This window comes from Ursus maritimus, unplaced genomic scaffold (assembly GCF_017311325.1).
Source record: "Ursus maritimus isolate PB19 unplaced genomic scaffold, ASM1731132v1 scaffold_8, whole genome shotgun sequence".
In the NCBI taxonomy this organism is placed as follows: domain Eukaryota; kingdom Metazoa; phylum Chordata; class Mammalia; order Carnivora; family Ursidae; genus Ursus; species Ursus maritimus.
In genome coordinates this window covers 22652658-22673014 of record NW_024426996.1, presented here as the reverse complement: position 1 = coordinate 22673014, position 20357 = coordinate 22652658, and the positions used below count along the sequence as shown (strand labels likewise).

Sequence of the window (20357 nt, the reverse complement as noted above, 5' to 3'; positions counted from 1 at the left end):
ACGGCGACTTTCGCGGAGGGCGAGCCCTGCGGCCTGAGCCGGCTGACCCCGGCTGGAGGCCCGCGCGTCATCCTCCCTCCCACAACCTCAGCCCGGGCGCGCAGACTCACACCCCTTCCTAGGGAAGCAAATGGTCCCTTCCAGGCGGGTGGCCATGTTGCTCTAATAAAGCGGGAGGGGCGGCGGCGTGGGGGGGAGCAGATGCCGCTGGCCGCGAGCTGGAGCCGGGTGCTAGCAGAGCGCAGCCGCAAGGGAGGCGCGGGGGAGGCGAGCCGGAGCCCGAGCCCGAGCAGCAGCCAGTGTTGGCGGAGAGCACCCAGGCTCAGCCGGAGTCGGAGCCGCAGCCGCGATGGCCGTGGCCGTGGGGAGACCGTCTGTGAGTGCTGGGGCCTTGCTTCCCTTGCCGGAGGCTCCTCCGGCGCTGGGTGGTCCCGGCTTTCGGGCGGGTGCCGGCGGGGAATACGGGGGCCCGGGCGGGGGCTCCGGATGGTGGCGGCTGTGGGTGTGTGCACGAGATTGGGCGCGAGTCTGGAGCTGAGGGGAGGGCTAGGAGACCAGAGGCTGTCTGGTCTACTACGTGATGCAACAGTGTATCGCTTAGTCGCGCCCAGATTCGGGAGATGGGGGAGAGAAAGGACCCCTTTCTTATTTTCCCTTTAAAGGGATTCTTTTAGCCATGGTGTTTCTCGCCTGCCTCCCTCTCCGCGCGCACACCTTTTCTCTCGTGACAGTCGAGAAAGGCGCCGAGTGCGGGGGTTTCCTCCCGGCTCCCCCTCGCTGAGGGGGCTACCAGGGCATGGGAATTGTTCGCCGGAGCGCGCTGTCACACGGCTGTAGAAGCGGGTCAAAAATAAAAGGGTGGGATTTCCACGGTGGCTTCCCCAGTGCATTGTGAGAGCTCGGATACCCCCCGGCGCCCACCCGGCTGACCCGGCCCTGCCCAGGATGTGGACAAAAGCCCTAGATACACACACAAAGTTTTCACAAGGCGCCCTTGTCGTGGTGGGTGGAAGTATTAAAATGCGGTTGGAAGACCGGGGGCGGCGAACCGAGGAGGCGGGGGCGCGAGGAAGAGGAAGGGAGGGCGGGGGCGTGGAGAGCCGGGTGCCCTGCGGCTCGGATCGAGGGAAGAACCGAGGGGATGCTCCCGCCCCGAGTTCGCGGGCGGGACAGGGGCCGCGCCTGCGGGGGTGCAAGACTCAGCGACTCGGAGCCGGACTTTGAGGGTGCGGTCTCAGTCGGTGCTCCGCATCCCTGAGTGAAAGGCAGGGGGAAGGGGCGGCGGCGGCGGCGGCCGTTCCTTTTTATTGAAAGGAGCCGCGCGGGGTGGGAAAGGCGGAGTCCTCTTTCTCTTTCCCCATTTCTTTGTCGATGTTCGAAGTCCACTTTCTCACCGCTGGTATTGGGGGCGCCTCGAGCGAGGTTTTTCCCGCTCTACCGTCCCCTTTTCCTTTTCTCATCTTCTTGCCACAGCTGTGTAGCTGCAGGTGGTGGCTTGAGAGGTCTTGTAGTTATGCACGGAAGTCTTACAGAGATACTGGAAGCGCTGAAGCCCCAGGAATGCAAGGCTGTTCTCCGACTCCCAGCTCTTCCTCTAAGTCCTCTCCAGATACTGGCGCCTTTTGCCGCCGCCGCCGCCGCCCCCACCCCACCCTGGGAAGTTCTTGGGGACCCTCTGCGTGTTCTACCGCGGTTTGGCGGCTCCGCTGCCGTGGTATTTTCGAAGACGTTCCCCACGGTCACAATGTACTGTGGTCATATTGAAGTGTAACTATGGGCCTTTTAGGGGTCTTATACTCTAATATTTAATGACACAGGCTTAAGAATTCAGGTCTCCTCTTGCACACAAGTTGTGCTCTTGATAATTAGTGGTCGTGGATTGTTGTTAGAGGGAATTTACATAGACTGTGTTAATCCCTTTATTTTGCTGGTGAGGAAATTGAGGTCCAGGAAGGTCAAGTTTTTTCTGATTAAATTACTCCCACCCCTCTCCCTCGTCCCCACACTATACTTACTTCCAGGGCACAGATTCTGATAACTAAAATAACAGTATCTACTTCAGATAATTGGAGAGCGTCTAGGAATGCAAATTCGGGGCGGAGGTAGTGTTCAGTAACACCTATTGCTGGTGCATTCTTGAGGCTTGGGGGAGGTGGAAGAAATAATTTGCTGCACATTTTCTATAAATTAGTTAGTTCATATTTGTCAGTTAAATGGGAACAGTCTGTGGATTTAAGATTTAGTTTTGCGGCCATAATCATATCCAACACCAGGTCTGCCAACCAGATGTGAGCTTAATCCCACAGAATTCTTGTGTAAGACCTCTCTTATTCAAATAATAGAGGAGATTTTAAAAAGTGTGTGTGTACGGAGGAGGTAACTGCTTTCTCTGCACATTCCCTGTTGTCACTGGAATTAAGATTAAATTACAGTTTAGAAACAGAAGACTTTTTTTTGGACTGAGTTGTGGTATGAGTGATCAAGAGTTGACTACAGAGTTGAAAAGTCTTTTCATACATTTCCAAGGAATTGTTGAATTGTTTCACTTTGTTCATTCAGTTCTTGTTTTAAATGTGGTGCCTGTAGTTTTGTCTGCAAAACACCCCCGGTAAATGCAGAATATTTCTCCAAACCCAGCTCCAAGGGATCAACACTACATCCTTCATCCTAGAATTCTCTGCCCCTCCTATTCCTTCATCTAGTCTCTGATTTGAACAAATGGAAGGGTGTGTTGAGAGAAAAGAATCACTCCAAAATTGGTTTGGAGTTTCCCTAGTTACTCCTTTAGAATTAGCCTTTTTTTTCTTTCAAGTTGTTTAGGAAAACATGAACAGCCTCCTTTCCCTACAAACTGCCTCGCCCATCCAAATTTAAGGAAAGTTCAGTTAGAATCATTTGCTCTCAATTTTAGGCATTCTTGAATTTGAACATCTTAGTGTGATGGCCTAGGTAAATACAAGGTTTTACTGGAGAAAAGTCCTTAAAAGTCAGATGCAGTATTTTCTGTCTTATAAAGTGGTTATATTCAGTTATAACCATTTAAACCTTAAGGCTCAAATCAGATGTTTCTTAAGTGGATTTGTTGGCTGGAAAACACAAAGGCTTCAGTTTAGTGTGATATTGTTTATTTTCGTTCTAATCTCAACCCCTAGCTTCTGCATTTGCTTGTGAATGGTCTTGGTGCTTGGCTCTGAGAAGATCCTGAAGCACATCTGCTGTTCCCAGAATATAACTAATGATTAGCAAGAGCATTTCTCCCCTAGGGATGTGTCCACATTTTGAATGAGTTAGTATTTTTGCATCCAAGTCCCAGGGCAGCTATTATCTTTATTTTAAACAGAGCATGGTAATTTACTCTACCTGGGAATCAGACTTTATGTAGCTGACCCACTCTCTTAAGATGTCATGTTCAAGTTACAGAGTCTAGAAGGTGAAAGGAACTTTGAGAGGTTATTTGGTTCAGCCTTCTTCCCAATGCAAAAATATTTCCTACTTTATCCCTAACAGAAGGTATGTATTTAAACTTTTCTGGTGGTGGAGAGTTTCCGTGATATCCTTCAAGAAACATGTTTAATTGTTCTTTTATCTGTTGAGCCAAAAGAAATGGAAAGCCAAGTTCATTCATTCCCTCATTTAAAACTATTAATTGAGCACCTCCTGTATGCCAGGTACTGTACTACGAGCCAGGGTTATATAGCGGTGGACAAGAGAGAAATTCTCTTTCTACCTGGAGCTTTTATTTTCTGAGAGATTTAGTGTCCATGTGTATTAAAATGATGAATTTCAGTGGAGTATGTAAGCCATTTAGGGGGAAATGAAATTATGTGCCTGTTGCTGAGTCAACAATTATGATGCAGGTAAAGATCTTGTCTGGGAATCAGAGAGAGTTCCTGAAAATATAGTCTGTTTTCAGCAGGAGGGTCGGGACTGACAATGAGATGTGATTTTCCCTTGTTATAAAATTGCCGATTACATCTTGAGGTTGTAGCCCCCCATGTGGCGGCCTCTGGATCTTTTGTACCTGGAGAAAGATTAATGGAGCTAAGAAAGTCCAGGGGGTGGCTATCTAAATGATAAAGGCGCTGTCATCTAGGGGGAGGTTTTTAAAAATTAAAACTCTTTAGTCAGTGGTATAAATGATACACATCAAGGCTCTGTAAGCAGTTATTAAGGAATGAAGAAAGTGTTTGAAGTACAGTAATCTCTCTTTAAATCTTTTGAAAGTTACAGATTTTTTTTATCTTTTGAAATATCTTCATTAAAAATGATGTGTGTACATCACAATGAAAAACAGACCCATGGAATTGATTAAAAGAACAAAACTACCCATATCCCACCATCCTGATATTAGAGCTCCTAGGTTGTTACTGTATTTTCATCGACTATGTGAGATTTGCACAGGTAAGTATAACCCATCCCATATATACTGCGACTTAGAAACCACACTGTGTGCCTGGTAGACCCTGTCTGTTTGGACAGTCATATAATGTAGGAAACAGATGCTTAGTGCTTTCAAAGGGGCCACCCTGTGTCTGTGTCCAGACAAAGGAATGAATGATTTGGATGTCCTACTTTGATTGATGGCCAAAAGACCTAGTGTTTATATCCACTGATGATGCCACAGCTGATAATGACCTTTGGGTTTAGACTCCCTGTGGGGCAGGCTACAATCAGAGCTTTCTATGCCAGTGTTTCTCTTTATAGGACCTTTAATTTGATTGGGAGTGGGGTGAGTAGGGGCTGTTGTTGGATTTTATAATTTATTGAAAACTGTCTTTCACAGTGCTAGTTAGACCTATCTCAACTGGGCTCAGTGAAGCAGAACCATTATTTAAACAAAGACCTGGAAGATCCAAACTTCTATCCTGTCCCCCAAGGAGACCTACTTTACAATATAATTGATACCTCCCTTTGTTGTTGCTGTTATTTATTTATTTATTTATTTATTTATTTATTTATTTAAAGATTTTATTTATTTATTCGACAAGATAGAGACAGCCAGCAAGAGAGGGAACACAAGCAGGGGGAGTGGGAGAGGAAGAAGCAGGCTCATAGTGGAGGAGCCTGATGTGGGGCTCGATCCCATAACGCCGGGATCACGCCCTGAGCTGAAGGCAGACGCTTAACTGCTGTGCCACCCAGGCGCCCCATGTTTTTTAAATCCAGATTGACAGAAAACTCTCTTCCAACTAAACAGTGCCACTCCTGACCCACTCAGGCCTGCTGGCAGCCCATCAGTACAACCACTGTAAAACATAACAGTACTTGGGCTAAGGTGATAAAGACAGGCTTCTAAAAAAAAATTTGCTGGGTGATATGAAATCAAATCTGCGTCATCGCAGGCCTGGTCAGAGGTAGAGTTCAGGAGTCTGTACCCTCATATGACTGGAACCAAGGCATTAGAACCATCTTTTTGAGGATCTTTGCCAGTGAGTGTGAGTGCCTTGTTCAAGTCAAAGGGACCTGCGTGGATGCATTTTGTCTACCTGCTGAACTGTGACCATGTGGGATTGAGTGTGACGTGTTGATGGAGGGGGCAGGCTGAGGTGAAGAGGTTGGAAAGGCTTCATGCTCCAAAAAGAATGTCGTTGGCACCCAACAAGAAGCAGCTTTGTTCATGCGCTCCTCCTTTTTTTTTTTTTTCATTTTTAAAATTCTGATAAAAATATATATAACATAATATAAAGTGTAAACCTCTAAGAAGAGCAGAGCTGGCAGCTGGAGGCTGGAGAAGCAAAGCTGAGATGTTCCCAATAAAGGACCTTGTGCTGAAGCTGGACCCTGAGGAGGTGAAAGGGAAGATGTGTGAGGATGTGATCTCCACCTTATGAGCTTCCTCATCTATATGGCCCTGCTGTGAGTCACACCTTTTATTCTAAAGAAATGAGATAGCATATGAAGATGGGCATCACATGTGAATGCATGATGTCAAGAACCCAATTATAATTTCTACTATCTGCAAATGAATAGGCCCAGCAAGTTGTAAGAGACTCTTTGATTGAATGGATGTAAAAATTCTTTTTTTTTTTTTTAAAGATTTTATTTATTTGAGAGAGAGCGAGAGAGCACAAGCAGGGGGAGCAGCAGAGGGAGCAGGGAGCCTGATGTGGGGCTCGATCCCAGGACCATGACCTGAGCCGAAGGCAGACGCTTTAACGGACTGAGACACCCAGGCACCCCTAAAGATTCTACTTGTTAAGAACAGATTTGGCTCTGGTAACTGATCTTCATAGCTAAAATTTAAAACTACTTGTGAAGTAAAGACATTTTGTAGTGATAGCACACCCATATGCCTGTCATGTTCAGCCTCTGGGAATGTTGGTGTAATAATTATAAGTAATGTCAAACTCCATTCTCTAGCAAGTATTAATTATAAGGGAATTATGTCTGCAAAAAACCAGTATACCTGTTTGTTTTGATAATTAAGTAATATTACTTTGGGATGAATATATGATTTCATAATTTTTTCTTATAGAAGTAGAATCACAATAATACAGATAGCTTAGAAATTGAAAAAACAACCCTCAACAACCTAAACACCTCAACAATGATTCTTAGCTTCCTAACCCATCTGCTTCATCAGATATTTTTTTCCATACTTTCTCTTAGCAGGTGCTGAAATTATGATGTTGAGTATTTGAGATGCCATCCCTGCTGCTCTCCAAATTTCTCAGAAGGATGAGTAAGCAGTAGGATGAGTGAAGAAGCAAAAGGATGAGTAAGGAAGGTGAGGTGGAAAAGTGTGCTAAGCCAGGGGAATAGCATGTGCAAAGCTCTGGGTGTGAGGCAGAGCCTCTTAAGGAAATCCAGCTATGACATCAGCGTTCAGGGTGTAGTAAGGAGAGTGGACAGATGTGAGTCTAGGCAGGTGGGGGGAAACCAGATCATGCAGTGCATTGTTGAAGACGTGTATATTTTCTACACAGTTTTTATTTTTATTTTTTTTTTAAAGATTTTATTTATTTATTGGACAGAGATAGAGACAGCCAGCGAGAGAGGGAACACAAGCAGGGGGAGTGGGAGAGGAAGAAGCAGGCTCATAGCAGAGGAGCCTGATGTGGGGCTCGATCCCATAATGCCAGGATCACGCCCTGAGCCAAAGGCAGATGCTTAACCACTGTGCTACCCAGGCGCCCCTACACAGTTTTTAAAATATATCCCATGCACTCCTGTGCCTCAACTTAGGATATCTCCAGATTCTTGGAATTGTTTGATAGAAGACTTTGAAAGTCTGTAGAGTTTGAATTCTTTAGGATTCAGTAGCATAGAGGGGAGATGAGAAAGGATAGCAGGGTTGATTCCTTTCATGACCAAATTGCACCCTTCAGAATAGAGGAAGTGAAGACTGAGGAAGCACACAAAGAGGAGGAAGGGTCCAGTGACAACATCCTCAGCATAGGTCTTCCTCTGTCTACTCTTCTATATTGAGGCTTTCCTCAATTGTAGAACTACAAATTCTTGTTTTCTTAAACACTGAAGCATCTGAGTCCTGAAGGGTGGGAAAATAGCAGGACTCCTCTTACCTTGGACTGCAAGTGTCAGTCAGTGTTCTCCATAAAGGAAATTAAAAACCCTTTGGATTCTATGAAGGTAGGAAACAAGTCTGCTAAAATCCAGGGTTTTCTTAAGACTTTACACCTTTTTCATTCACTCATCCCTTTGTGTATCGTTTTCATGTCAGTATAAATTTTGTGAGTCTCATTAAGGGTGCTGATTAAATTTACTCATACCTGCTGTTGAAAGGAAAAGGCTTAGCCAAAACCCTCTGTGCACAGAAAGCCTGCTCAACATCTTGGTTTTTTAATTTTTTAAAAAGATTAAAGATACCGAAGAGGACACAAATGGAAAGATATACCATGCTTATGGATCCAAAGAATTAATATTGTCAAAACATCCATACTGTGCAAAGCAATCTATAGATTCAGTGCAATCCCTATCAAGATGCCAGTAGTATTTTTCACAGAACTAGAATAAATAATCCTAAAAGTTGTATGGAATCACAAAAGTCCCCGAATAGCCAGGGCAGCCTTGAGAAAGAAGAACAAAGCTGGGGGTATCACAATCCCAGATTTCAAGATATACTACAAGGTTATGGTAATTAAGAGATTATGGTACTGACACAAACATAGACACAGATCAATGGAACAGGATAGAGAACCCAGAAATAAACCCACACTTACATGGCCAATTAATCTATGACAAAGGAGGCAAGAATATACAACGGGGAAAAGGCAGTCTTCTCAATAAATGGTGTTGGGGAAACCAGACAGTTACATGCAAAAGAATGAAGCTGGACCACTTTCTTATACTATACACAAAAAATAAATTCAGAATGGACTGAGACCTAAATGTGAGACCTGAAACCATAAAACTCTGTAAAGAAAACAAGCAGTAATCTCTTGGATGTTGACCTTCAGAGCAGTTTTCTAGATAGGTCTCTTGAGGCAAAGGAAACAAAAGCAAAAGGAAACTATTGGGACTACACCAAAATAAAAATCTTCTTCTGCACAGCCAAAGAAACCATCAACAAAAAGGCGGCTCACTGAATGGCAGAAGATATTTGCAAATTAAGTAGCTGATAAGGAGTCCATATCCAAAATATATAAAGAACTTAAACAACTCAACACCAAAAAAAAAAAAAAAAAAAAAAGACACAGTTAAAAAATGGGCAGAGGAAGGACCTGAAAAGATATTTTTCAAAGAAGACATGCACATGGCCAACAGAGAACATGAAAAGATGCTCAACATCACTCATCATAAGGAAATGAAAATCTAAACCACAATGAGGTATTATTTTACACCTCTCAAAATGGCTAGTATCAAAACAACAAGAAATAACAAGTATTGGCAAGGATGTAGAGAAAAAGGCATCTTCATGCGCTGTTGGCAGGAATGTAATTTGGTGCAACCACTGTGGAAAACAGTATGGAGGTTCCTCAAAACATTAAAAATAGAAGTACTATATGATTCAGTAATTCCACTATTGGGTATTTACTCAGAGAAAATAGAGTAATTCGAAAAGATATATGCACCCTTATATTTATTTGCGGTAGCCAAGATACGGAAACAGCTTAAGTGTCCATTGATAAATGGATAGGTAAAGGATATGTGGCATATATATACATGTAATGGAGTATTATTCAGCCATAAAAAAGAATGAGATCTTACTATTTGTGACAGCGTGGATGGACCTAGAAGGTGTTATGCTAAGTGAAGTAAGTCAGAGAAAGACAAAGACCATTTGGTTTCATGTATGTGGAATCTAAAAAACAATTCGACTGAACCAAGTAAAAAGCCAAACAGAGTCATAAATACAGATAACTGGTGTTTGCCAGAGAGGAAGGCGTAGGGAGGATGGGCAAAATAGGTGAAGGAGTCTAAGAGGTGCAAACTTCCAGTTACAGAGTGGATAGGTCACAGGGGTGAAACGTGCAGCATGGGGATATAATACAGTAATATTGTAATGGTGTTGTGTGGTGACAGATGGTAATTGCACTTCAGGTAAGCATAGCTTAATGTACAGAGTTGTTGAACCACTGTGTTGTGCACCTGAAACTAATGTAGCATTGTATATCGACTATAATTCAGTTAAAAAGAAAACCCCCAAACCTCTGTGCACAGAAAGCTTTCTTGGCATCTTGATTTTTAAATTTCTATTTAAATTACTGTCAAGACATTTATCTCACTTTATCCTTAACAAAATTCCCAAGAAGTAATATAGACAAGAAAACCGAGGAACAAAGAAGCTAACATTTACCTAATGTGATGTGGTACAGCCAGTTACTGGGAGGGCTAGACTTTAGAGCCAAGGCATACATACAGATCTACCAGTTGTGTTGGTTTTTTAGACTAGGTTTTGCTCAGTAATACATTGGTCCCAAATTTTGGTGGTTTACACAGCAAAGGTTTATTTCTCACCCACAGTCTTTGTTCCATCCTCTGAGATCTCCATGGTGTATTGAGATCTCCATGGTGTATTGACCCCAGGATGCAGGTTCTCTGTCTGGACCTTGCCAGCCTGGTGGCAGAGGAAAAAGATACTGAACGTGAACTATCAAGTTCGTACATGGATCACTTGTACACAGACTTCATTGGCCAAAGTAAATTGTCACTCCCAAGTTCAACAAGATGAGATGGATAATCCTTCTGCAAAGAGTAGCTGTGCCAGTCACTTGACCAAGCTTGAGTGCCATGGAATGGGGAAGTAAATCCTCTTCTAGAGAGGGTAAAAAACACTTTGAATTCTAAGACTTCACCGTACCATCCTAGCCAGGGCATCTACTATAGAGCCAAGGGTCTTTATTATTGTTTAATATTGTTCCCAGTCCACAATGATTTTTCTCACTCCCTTTGTCCTGCTCTGATTCCAGTTGGACATGGTAGATTGATGAGAAAGAGTGTGTGTTAAGCAGGCAGGATGAAATGAAGGCAGAGGATGTGGTTATTCCTATTGTTCACTCACAGGGAGCTTCCAGTAGCATCCTCACTAAGTAAGGGATGGGTAGTGACCTTCTGAAAGACCTTCTGTGCTGTTCTGTGGTGGCCCCAGCTCTGGGACTGTGCTCTCTGGGAAATGGTTTTGAGGCCATTAGGACTTCCAGCTGCTTGACAGAATTATTTCCCTTGGGATGCTTCCAAATCTGTCCTTTCCCAGCCCAGCTGTTCCTAAATGGAGATGCATCAGACGGCACCCTTCTTTTCCTTGCTTTGTGTTCTCTCGCTGAGAGGCAGGAGTACCATATCCCATCTTGCTTAAGAGCATAGGCTCTGGAGCCAGAGTGCTTGGGTTCTAGGGTGTCAGCTCTGCCATTTAACCACCTTTGTGATCTTCAAGTCAAGTTACTTACTTTGTGTACCTCACATTCATCAGCTGTAAAATAGTAATAATACCTTCCTCAAAGATTTATAGGATTAAAAAAGTTAAGACACACAAAGTATTTGCAGTGATGCATGAAACATTCATCCTCAATGAAAAGGAAATTAATATGGAAGTAATAGTGACTTTATACCAAAGACTGGTCTCCAAGCAGAACTGCCAACCGCCCCCCCCCCCAGCAGGGAGTGAGCATTTGCCCCTTCTCCTCTCACCCACCTGAAATGCAGGCCTCCCTTTTTCTAATCAGAGCACGCCTCAGAGGCACAGTCTAATATACCCTCTCCTTGAAGCCTTGACTCGCCAATCCAAGTTTTTGGTCATTTTTCTCTGCCTGAATTCCTGTAGCAGTGATTTCCTGTAACACTTGTCTGTCCTCGTTCTAGTGTTCTGTTGTCTCCACACTCCCCCCCCCAACTTTTTTTAAGCTCCTATTTAAAATAAATAGGGCTGATCAAATATGGTTGTGAATGTTTTTTAAAAAAATCGTTACTGCAAGCATTTGTTCTGCTAGCCTTGACTACATTCATGCATTCTTAGCCTATATTATCAGATTTAAGGGAAGAGACTGTGTTGTGCACCCTCCGCCCCCATTAATAAACATGACTGAATGAAAATTTATCCTTTGGATAAGACTCGTGCCAACCCACTTACTCTCAGTCCACCTTTTAATTCATGCTGTTGCTATGTGAATTTCAGGCAGGTGTAGACCTCATATCTGTAACTTTCTGCCCCAGGCTTCTCTGCTGCAGCCACCTGGGTTCTGCCTAGTTATTTTTGATCTATGTGCACATCTGAATGTCCAAGGATGTTTCCATCCTATGGGCCAACACTTGCCTGATGGAGGATGGCAGCTGGTGGACAAATACTTCTCTCTTTTGTCACTAACTTGGACAATTCTGAGGCACAATATATATATATATATAGCTCCTCAGGGGGTCCCACATGGCCCCAGCCCCAGTCCACAGGGGTGATTAGCTCGGTGTATATACATTTAGGATGGCTGTGCCTCCTTCCCTGTTTAATCCTTCTCAGTCCCCACTCCTGTTCTTTTGGATCACTTCCCCAGATAGCTGCATGCTTGCAAGCCCTTGTCTCAGGACTCTGCATTTTGATGAAAACACCTTGTTTCCTGGTTTGGGGCTCTTTTACCTTATGCAAATGAGGAAGCATGAACGTTACTTTGTAACATACCAAATTACTCTAGACTTAAAAAAATATGATGAGAACAAACTGATTTTTGTTTAATCAGGGTCTTACTATTTATTGGAGGGACGACTTCAAATAAAGCTAGGCTCAGGGGGCACGTGGGTGGCTAGGTCGGTTAACTGTCTGCCTTTGGCTCAGGTCATGATCCCGGGGTCCTGGGATCGAGTCCCACATCAGGTTCCCTGCTTGGTGGGGAGCCTGTTTCTCCCTCTCCCTCTGCCTGCCGCTCCCCCTCTTGTGCCCTCTCTCTCTCTCTGTGTCAAATAAATAAGTAAAATCTTAAAAAAGAAAAAAAAAAGCTAGTCTCAGAAAAGAAAAAACTGGACACATCATCTAATCTTTTCTGTAATTTTCATTTCTACTTCTGGATGGAAGTGCGTGTCTCTGAGTGTATAGGGCCTACTTTGTTGTGTACTTTGTTCTGTAACTTCTTTACCCATTTCAAGTCAATTACATATTTTATAATCTAGAAACTAGATACAGAGTGTATGGGGGAAATACAGTTTTGATACATGAACTCTGAAGTTGGGCCAAAGCTTGACACTCTTCTTGAAAAAGAGAAATTTTGTAGCTTACACTGCATAGATTGGAAAAAAACGAGGTAAAAATTTTTGAAGCAACTTTTAGTGAGTTAATAATGTTGAGAAATTTTAAGGACCCAGATTAAGTATCTGCCTGAGAATTCTTCAACTCATTAGAGTTGTTCTCATCATCTTTTCACTTTGAGCCTATCCCAGAGGCATTTTCTAATAATGTAGGAGACATGCTTGGAAACATCACAAATGAAACAAATCCATTGTCCAATTTTCCCAAAATTTGTTACCTTTGCTTTCACTCTGAAGTTTGGTTTGACTTTTTGTAGGAATGAGCAATATTGGACTCTAACTCCTCCTGTTGGAATGATGTGATTTTTTTATTACATACCTCCTTGTTTTCAGTACCTTTTCTAGTCCTTAATTGTTTTTTTTTTTTTTTTAAGATTTTATTTATTTATGTGACAGACAGCCAGCGAGGGAGGGAACACAGCAGGGGGAGTAGGAGAGGAAGAAGCAGGCTCCCAGCGGAGGAGCCTGATGTGGGACTCGATCCCGAAACGCCAGGATCACGCCCTGAGCCGAAGGCAGACGCTTTAACGACTGCGCTACCCAGGCGCCCCCCTGTTTTTTGTTTTTTTTTAATTCCAAAATAAAGGGAGCAGGAGGAGAAAACTTAACAAATTGAATACTGAAATGTATGATTTCTCCATTTCTCAAACTAAAACTGGAGTTATTTTTCGGATTTCTTTCCTTTTTTCTTTTTTTGGTCTTTAAATATACATTTGGAATGTTGTTGCTAATTTGCACATTGGCTTTGACACTGAACTCCTTGCACCCACTGCAATGATGTCCTAATTGAAGTTGTGCAATTCCACACATTTTCCTGGTGATTAGATTTCAGTGGGTAAAACTGATCTTCATGATTTTCTTGCGAAGTAGTTTGATTAGATATTGTTCTTGAACCCAATCCCTTCAGCTCCTATTTGATGGATCAGCACTCACACTTGCCCAAGATAAACAGTAATGATCTTAAGGTCAAGTCTGCTGTTGGTTATACCTTCTTCTTTCCAAATGGAGATACCACCGTAGTCTGCAGCGTAATGCTGTCAGACCTTTCTGAGATGATGGAAATGTTCTACTGCTGCGTTGTCCAGTATGGTAGCCACCAGCTGCATGTGGCTATGGGACACTTGAAATGGGGTTTGTGCAACTATAGAATTAAGATTTTTTTATCTTGTTTAATTATAATTAATTTGTGTTTAAATTTAAATAGCCACATGTAGTTAGTGGCTACCATATGGGATAGTGAGCTTTAGGAGTACGGTCTAGAGTCTTTATAATCTGATATTTCTTTCTCATTTTTTAGAAAACTTCTTTATTAGGAAAAATTCCAAACATTACACAAGAGAGAAGGTATAACGAGCCCTTCTATCCCATCACGTAGGCCAATCTTACATCATCTCTTTTTCCTTCTCTCCCCACCCCAAGCCCCCCAAATTATTTTGTTTGTTTTTTAAGATATTTTATTATATTTATTTATTTTTAAGATTTTATTTATTTATTTGACAGAGCAAGAGCCAGAAAGCACAAGCAGGGGGAGCGGCAGACAGAGAGGGAGAAGCAGGCTCCCTGCTGATCAGGGAGCCTGATGTGGGGCTCGATCCCTGGACGCTGGGATCATGACCTGAGCAAAAGGCAGATGCTTAACCAACTGAGCCACCCAGGCGCCCCAAGATTTTATTTTTAAACTAATCTCTACACTCAACCTGGGGCTTGAACTTACAACCCTGAGATCAAGAGTTGCATGCTTTACCAACTGAGCCAGCCAGGCACCCCTCACCCCCCAAAGTTATTTTGAAGTAAATCCCAGGCACAGTCTGATCTCATTTTAAGAGCTAAGCTGGTGAGCTGGGGGTTAGGAGGAGCACGGCATCAGGAAGAGGTATTCAGGGATCTTCAAGTGGATTTGTGATTTAAAAAAAAAAAAAAAGCCTTCAAGTGTATGGATGATAAAAGCTATGTTTTGACAAAGACAGGTAATGAGTATATAGATGAGCGATAGTCTGTATGTTTGAGGTATTTCATCCCTGTCGTCGTCATCATCATCATGAAATGCTAAGCATGAGCCCATAGATGGAACAGTTACTGTACCAAGCTCGCTGACATGTGCTTTTATTGAACTTTGGGTTCATGGATAATTTAAACAGTCATATGCAGTATTTATCATTGAGCTTTAGTGAATGCCAGCAGGGCTACAGAGGCATAGGCTCTTTAAAGGTGGAAAGCAAACTGAGGTTCATTTTTGGTTTTAGCCCAGTCTCCTCCGAATGCTTAATTCCAGAGAGTAGTAGCTTGTTTCGAGCTCCATTTGAGTGGTCCAGCTCTTTGTCATACCGCACGTGTTGGATCAGCTGACTGGCTGAGTTAAAACCTGCAGAACGAAGCCTCTCCTACCCACTTTTTAAAACAGCAGACTCTTAGGACCTCTTTTAGAGGAGACATGTTTTTTTCTAAGTCTATTTGAGGTATTTGCAGATACTCATGTTGGAGAGAAATGTTTTTTGTAATTAACACAAAATTTTCTCTTTTGAGAATTTTTTTTTTTTTTAAAGATTTTATTTATTTATGTGACAGAGAGACAGCCAGCGAGAGAGGGAACACAGCAGGGGGAGTGGGAGAGGAAGAAGCAGGCTCATAGCGGAAGAGCCTGATGTGGGACTCGATCCCGGATCGCCAGGATCACGCCCTGAGCCGAAGGCAGACGCTTTAACGACTGCGCTACCCAGGCGCCCCCTCTTTTGAGAATTTATGCCCCTTACTGGTGTACATTTTTATAGGAATGCCTGTTTACTTTTGTATTTCTGTTTACAAAAGAAACCTACTTTGTAGCAAGCACATTTTGGTCATATTGACATATTGAAGGAAATAATGCTTGCATCAATGATTTTTAAAAGTGCATTTTTACTTCACAACATAAAGCAAGATTGTTACTATGCTTTTGTAGTTGGATTTAAGAGCTAATAATGATTTTCTTCCTTATGATAGACTGCAGAATGTGTATATTCTAAATTTGGAACTCTACTTAGGATTTAAGGGGAATAAACCTGTGATGGTAAAAGGTTCTTGTATCATCAGAAATGCTCAGAGGCCTTGGCTCAGCTGTTTTATTGATGTTTGAAAAAGATGATATGCTTTAGAATAAGAGCTATTAAAAATTTCAGCAACATTCTGAACAACTGCAGGCCTACTGTTGCAACAGGATGCCATTCCTTTTCCATGGTCAAGTCCCCAATAGAGTCTGCCCTTTGTGTTCTCTTGGACTGTTGTTAACCACATTCCTGGGAGAGAGGGAAGAGCTATGTCTAATCTCATCATCTACACTGCAGCTTTAGTCCAATTTACTTTTTTGCATGGTTCCTAGAGATAGTGAATAGTTGGTTAATACCCTACGTGTTAATGTTACTGCGACTCAGGATTTATGCCATTTTTTGCAAATAATACTCCTGTGAAATGAGCTTTCTTATCTCCACTTGATAAGAAATATTTGAATCCGCGTTAGGGCTAAGAACAAGATTTAGGGAGATGTTTTGTCAAATCACACCCACTGTCCTTTTCATGAAGGGTAAAGACAAGAAACTATTAAGGCTTGTAAAATGACTGTGACCTGATTAGGAAAATATAGGACCTATTTTCAGAAAAGAGGGTGAAATATTAGTATGAGTAGCAAGGTTTTTTTTTTTTTTAATTAAGTTTATAGATTTGGAAAAAATTCGAATTTAAATCCCAGCAATAACACATCTTGGAAGAAAATAAATTCATGTAATCTGGGCCTCAATTAATGCTTACACTTTATTACAGTTAGAAAAATGCTAAAGTTGACACAGCCATCACATTAATAAGAAAGAGAAGCTTACCTTATGTATTCTCTTTAAAATAGTTAATGATCAGTGGCTTATCGCAGCTTTGATAGGCCTCAGTTTGGTTCTGGATTGAATTATTTATGGCATGGTAAAATAGTAAGGGAGAAAAATAACATAAACCATCTTTGACCAGGTGAGCTTCATTATTTGGCACATTTATTGGAAGGAAAAAAAAAGTACCAGGAAGGACACCTCTCGGATTCTTCAGTGAAGCTGGTGTGAATGGGCCAGCATGTGCCCCCTCTTGGCTCTGCCTGGCAAAATGAGTACCTCAGTGGTGCCAGAGTTTTCAGTTTTTCAGGAGAACATGGAATGGACATTTAGAGTTTGAGGTGAAATTTCCCCATCTGAAAATGTTGGCAGTTAAGTCAAATATTTTTAAAATACTGTGTGGGCCGCATAAACATGTTCGTGGGCCAAGACTGCCAATTTGCGATCTGATTTCCATTGAAAATAATTCATTTATTTTTCTTGTATTTGAATAAAGAAACCATTAAATTTTTTTTTGGTATGCCTTTTTAAATGCTTTAACATTTGAATAAGTAAAGTGCTTTTTGTAGAAAATGTGCTTGTTTTTAAAACAGAAGTGAAGCAATTACTTGAACTCTGCTATGAAAGCATCTAGATTGTTTGAGGGCAGTATCAAAACTTGAAATTTGTTTCCCTAGCAGGATATCTCCAAGCAGGTTTGAGCTGAGATCAGATGGGGAGAAGCAGGACCCTGCGGGGGTGGCTAGGGCCCACAGCAGAGAGAGCAGGAGGGACTCTTGAGTGTGTGGTGTCCAGTGCCAACGTCCCACAAAAACATGTGCTATATATAGTGAATGGCGTTGGATTTTTTTCTTCTTGGTTTAGGTCCAGTGACAGTTAATGACTGTTCCTTACAGGCTGTAAAATTATTTATGAGTTTGGCAGTAGGATGATGTGAAATGCAAGTGGAGATAGGTAGGATAGGGTCTGTTACCAAAGCCCAATAAATTGTAAGTTCTGGAGCCAGGAAGGACGGCAGAGGTCACCCAATCCAGGGCCTTCCTCTGATGTGAGGAAACTGAGGCTGAAAGTTCTCATTAACTCTTCCCTGTCCAGCCCTCTCCTTTCTTTTCCTCTTTTCTTCTTCCTGCCTATAGGAAAATGTGTCTGCCAGGAATTATTTGTGACAATTGGAAAGTCTCTCAGAAAAACAAGTCAAATGTTTCGTAAACTGAATATTTACAAAAGATCTTCCTGGAAGTAGCTTGTCTTTGATTTTTATTAATAAAAATTCTGTTGCTGGTTTTTTGTTTGTTTGTTTTTAAGATTTTATTTATTTATTTGAGAGAAAGCTAGCGAGAGAGAGCATGAGTGGGAAGGAGAGGAAAGAGCAGGCTGAGCAGGGAGCCTGATCAGGATAAGGCCTGATCTCAGGACCCCGGGATCGTGACTTGAGCCAAAGGCAGACACTTAACCTACTGAGCCACCCAGGCATCCCCTGTTGCTGTTTTTATATGAGTTTTGATATGCTTCTTTCCAAAAACCTGCTCTCCCATGCTATTTTTTAGAAAGCAAAAAACCAGTTAGGTATTCATTCTGTAGGAAAATGTGGCAATTTATTACCCTTCTGGAGAGTTTCCTAGTGGTGGGTTGAACCACACGAAATAGTTGATTTCAGCTGTTTCTGAACTACAAAAATGGTGGTTTCATATGATTCAAGATAGTACCTTGAGAAAAAGGGTGATGAGCATTGAGGTAGCTTCCTATTCTCCTGAGGACATTGTTGGCATTTACGTGGCCATCAGCCATTCAGCCCTTCTCAATTTATCCTGCTCAAACATTGCCATGCTGGAACATTTTTACTGAGAAATGTGGAATTGAAAGCATCATATGCATACGTGGAGCCATTTTCCTTTCACATGCTGTGCTTGGCTTGAAAAGCCTTCCTTGCCTTGAAGAAAAGACGACCAAACTCAAGTCAGATGCTGGATTTGTTTCTGATTTTTCAGGCCAACAGAAGCAAGTTGGAATGGGAGTGATTTTCATTCTCAGTCTTGGTCAACAGCGCAATGGTTTGATATGTAGTTACATTAATATTACACCCTGAATTGAGAATTTGAGACTCCTGAAAACATTGTCCTGTTACTGTAATTGAACCCTAATTGTGATTTGGGTGGGGGGTGGTAGTGGACAGGAAGCAAACGGGCCCACAAAAAGAAATGTCCTAAACTTCAGACCTTTTCTTCTAGTTTTCTGAATTGAATCCACTGAATATTGGCATTGTCAAAACAACTTTTGTAAAAGAAGTAGCATTTTAGCATTTTGGAGATTACAAAAATAAGTATAAAATAAGAAACATTTGTGCTTAACTCTGATAGGGGAAAATTTATTTGAAGGATGTTATGACCTCTCAATCAGCCTTGAGACCCCTGACCAAATAAAATAAATCCTTTGACTTTAGGCATCAAGGAAATTATTATTTTTATTTTATTATTATTTTTTTAAGAAACAGACTCTTTTTTTTTCAGACTCTTTTTTTTTTTTAATGATTTTTTATTATATTATGTTAGTCACCATACGGTACATCCCCGGTTTCCGATGTAAGGCTCGATGATTCATTAGTTGCGTAAAACACCAAGTGTGCCATGCAATATGTGCCCTCCTTACTACCCATCACCGGTCTATCCCATTCCCCCACCCCCCCAAGGAAATTATTAACAAATATATGCATGCTCATTTTTCTTGAGAAATTAGAAAACAGAAATCTACCCTAAATCCAGTCCATTGAAGAAAGCCAAACTCTACAAAATTCATGATTCGTAAAGATCTTAGTGTACCACAGCTGAATAAATACAACTAAAGAGCCATCACAAACAGCAACTTGGAAATGTGATTTTTCTGTACTACTTTGAACTAGAGGGTTAGTTAGAAATTCACTTCTGACATTTCAGGCCCCTTTTGACTATTACTTTAAAATTTGAATGCTTTGCTCTATTTCTTAAAAAGAACTATAGAACTAAACTGTAGAAATAAAGGGCCTTTTTATTGGGGTAAAAGGTCTTCTGAAGGAAAAAAGTATTAGGCTGATTCTGTTTTCTCTGCTCTTAATTTCTTTCTGCAAAAACGCCCTTCCGTATTGTTCTCTTCGGGATGAAGGTTCACCTCGCCAGGATGGCATGCATGTCTCTCCATGATTTGATGCCTTTCTTTCTATAATCCGCCGTAGGCACCATACATCCCCTTCTTTCATGCTCTTTCTTTGCACCTCATGTAAATGCCTTTTTCCTGGCCTCTTCCCATCTTCTGTAGCTCCTCCTCCTCCAAGACTGTCCAGGCCCCTCTGCTTTCCCTCTCACCCCCGTGGAGTTAGGAGGACTAGCTTTTTGCTTCTTGTAATGAGCAGATACCTTGTTGTACCATAATAATTCTCATGCTTTATTCATTTTTGTATTGTACATTCAGCAAAGAATAGTGCCTGGCCAAAGGAGTTCCTCAATAAATGCATCAAAAATAACTGCAGTAATAGGCCCAAGTTTCTGCCTGTGTAGAGGACTTTATCAGTAAAAATAACTGGCATAACTTCCTGGAAGGAGATTATAGAACAAAGAATTTAACGATCTGCTAAATTTCCCCAGGAATTCTTAGTTAGCATTATTTAATGCTTGACGGAGGGAGCTTTGGAGGGCTGAGAAATGAACACAAATGCAATGGGCTGAAGATTAAATTTTCATTGCACCTGTTTCTTGTCTCAGTCCAAGCTTTCTTAGCCCTGGGTTGCGCAGACCATAAAAATTGGCGTTGATGGAGCATAAGATAATTTGTTCCTATTCATCAGAAAATATTGTGGAG

General features: G+C 41.9%; 1 protein-coding gene and 1 pseudogene across 3 annotated transcripts in view; both read left to right on the top strand.

The window, feature by feature from the left end:
- The first annotated feature begins 166 nt into the window (after positions 1-166).
- Positions 167-20357, top strand: part of SEPTIN11 (septin 11) — an 88676-nt gene continuing 68485 nt past the window's right edge. For all 3 annotated transcript variants that reach the window (XM_040624858.1, XM_040624857.1, XM_040624856.1), the window contains exon 1: positions 167-376. In XM_040624858.1, the coding sequence (XP_040480792.1) occupies positions 350-376 (27 nt within the window). In that variant the 5' untranslated portion in view covers positions 167-349. The remainder of the gene's footprint in view (positions 377-20357) is intronic.
- Positions 5090-5899, top strand: LOC103665333 (annotated as a pseudogene).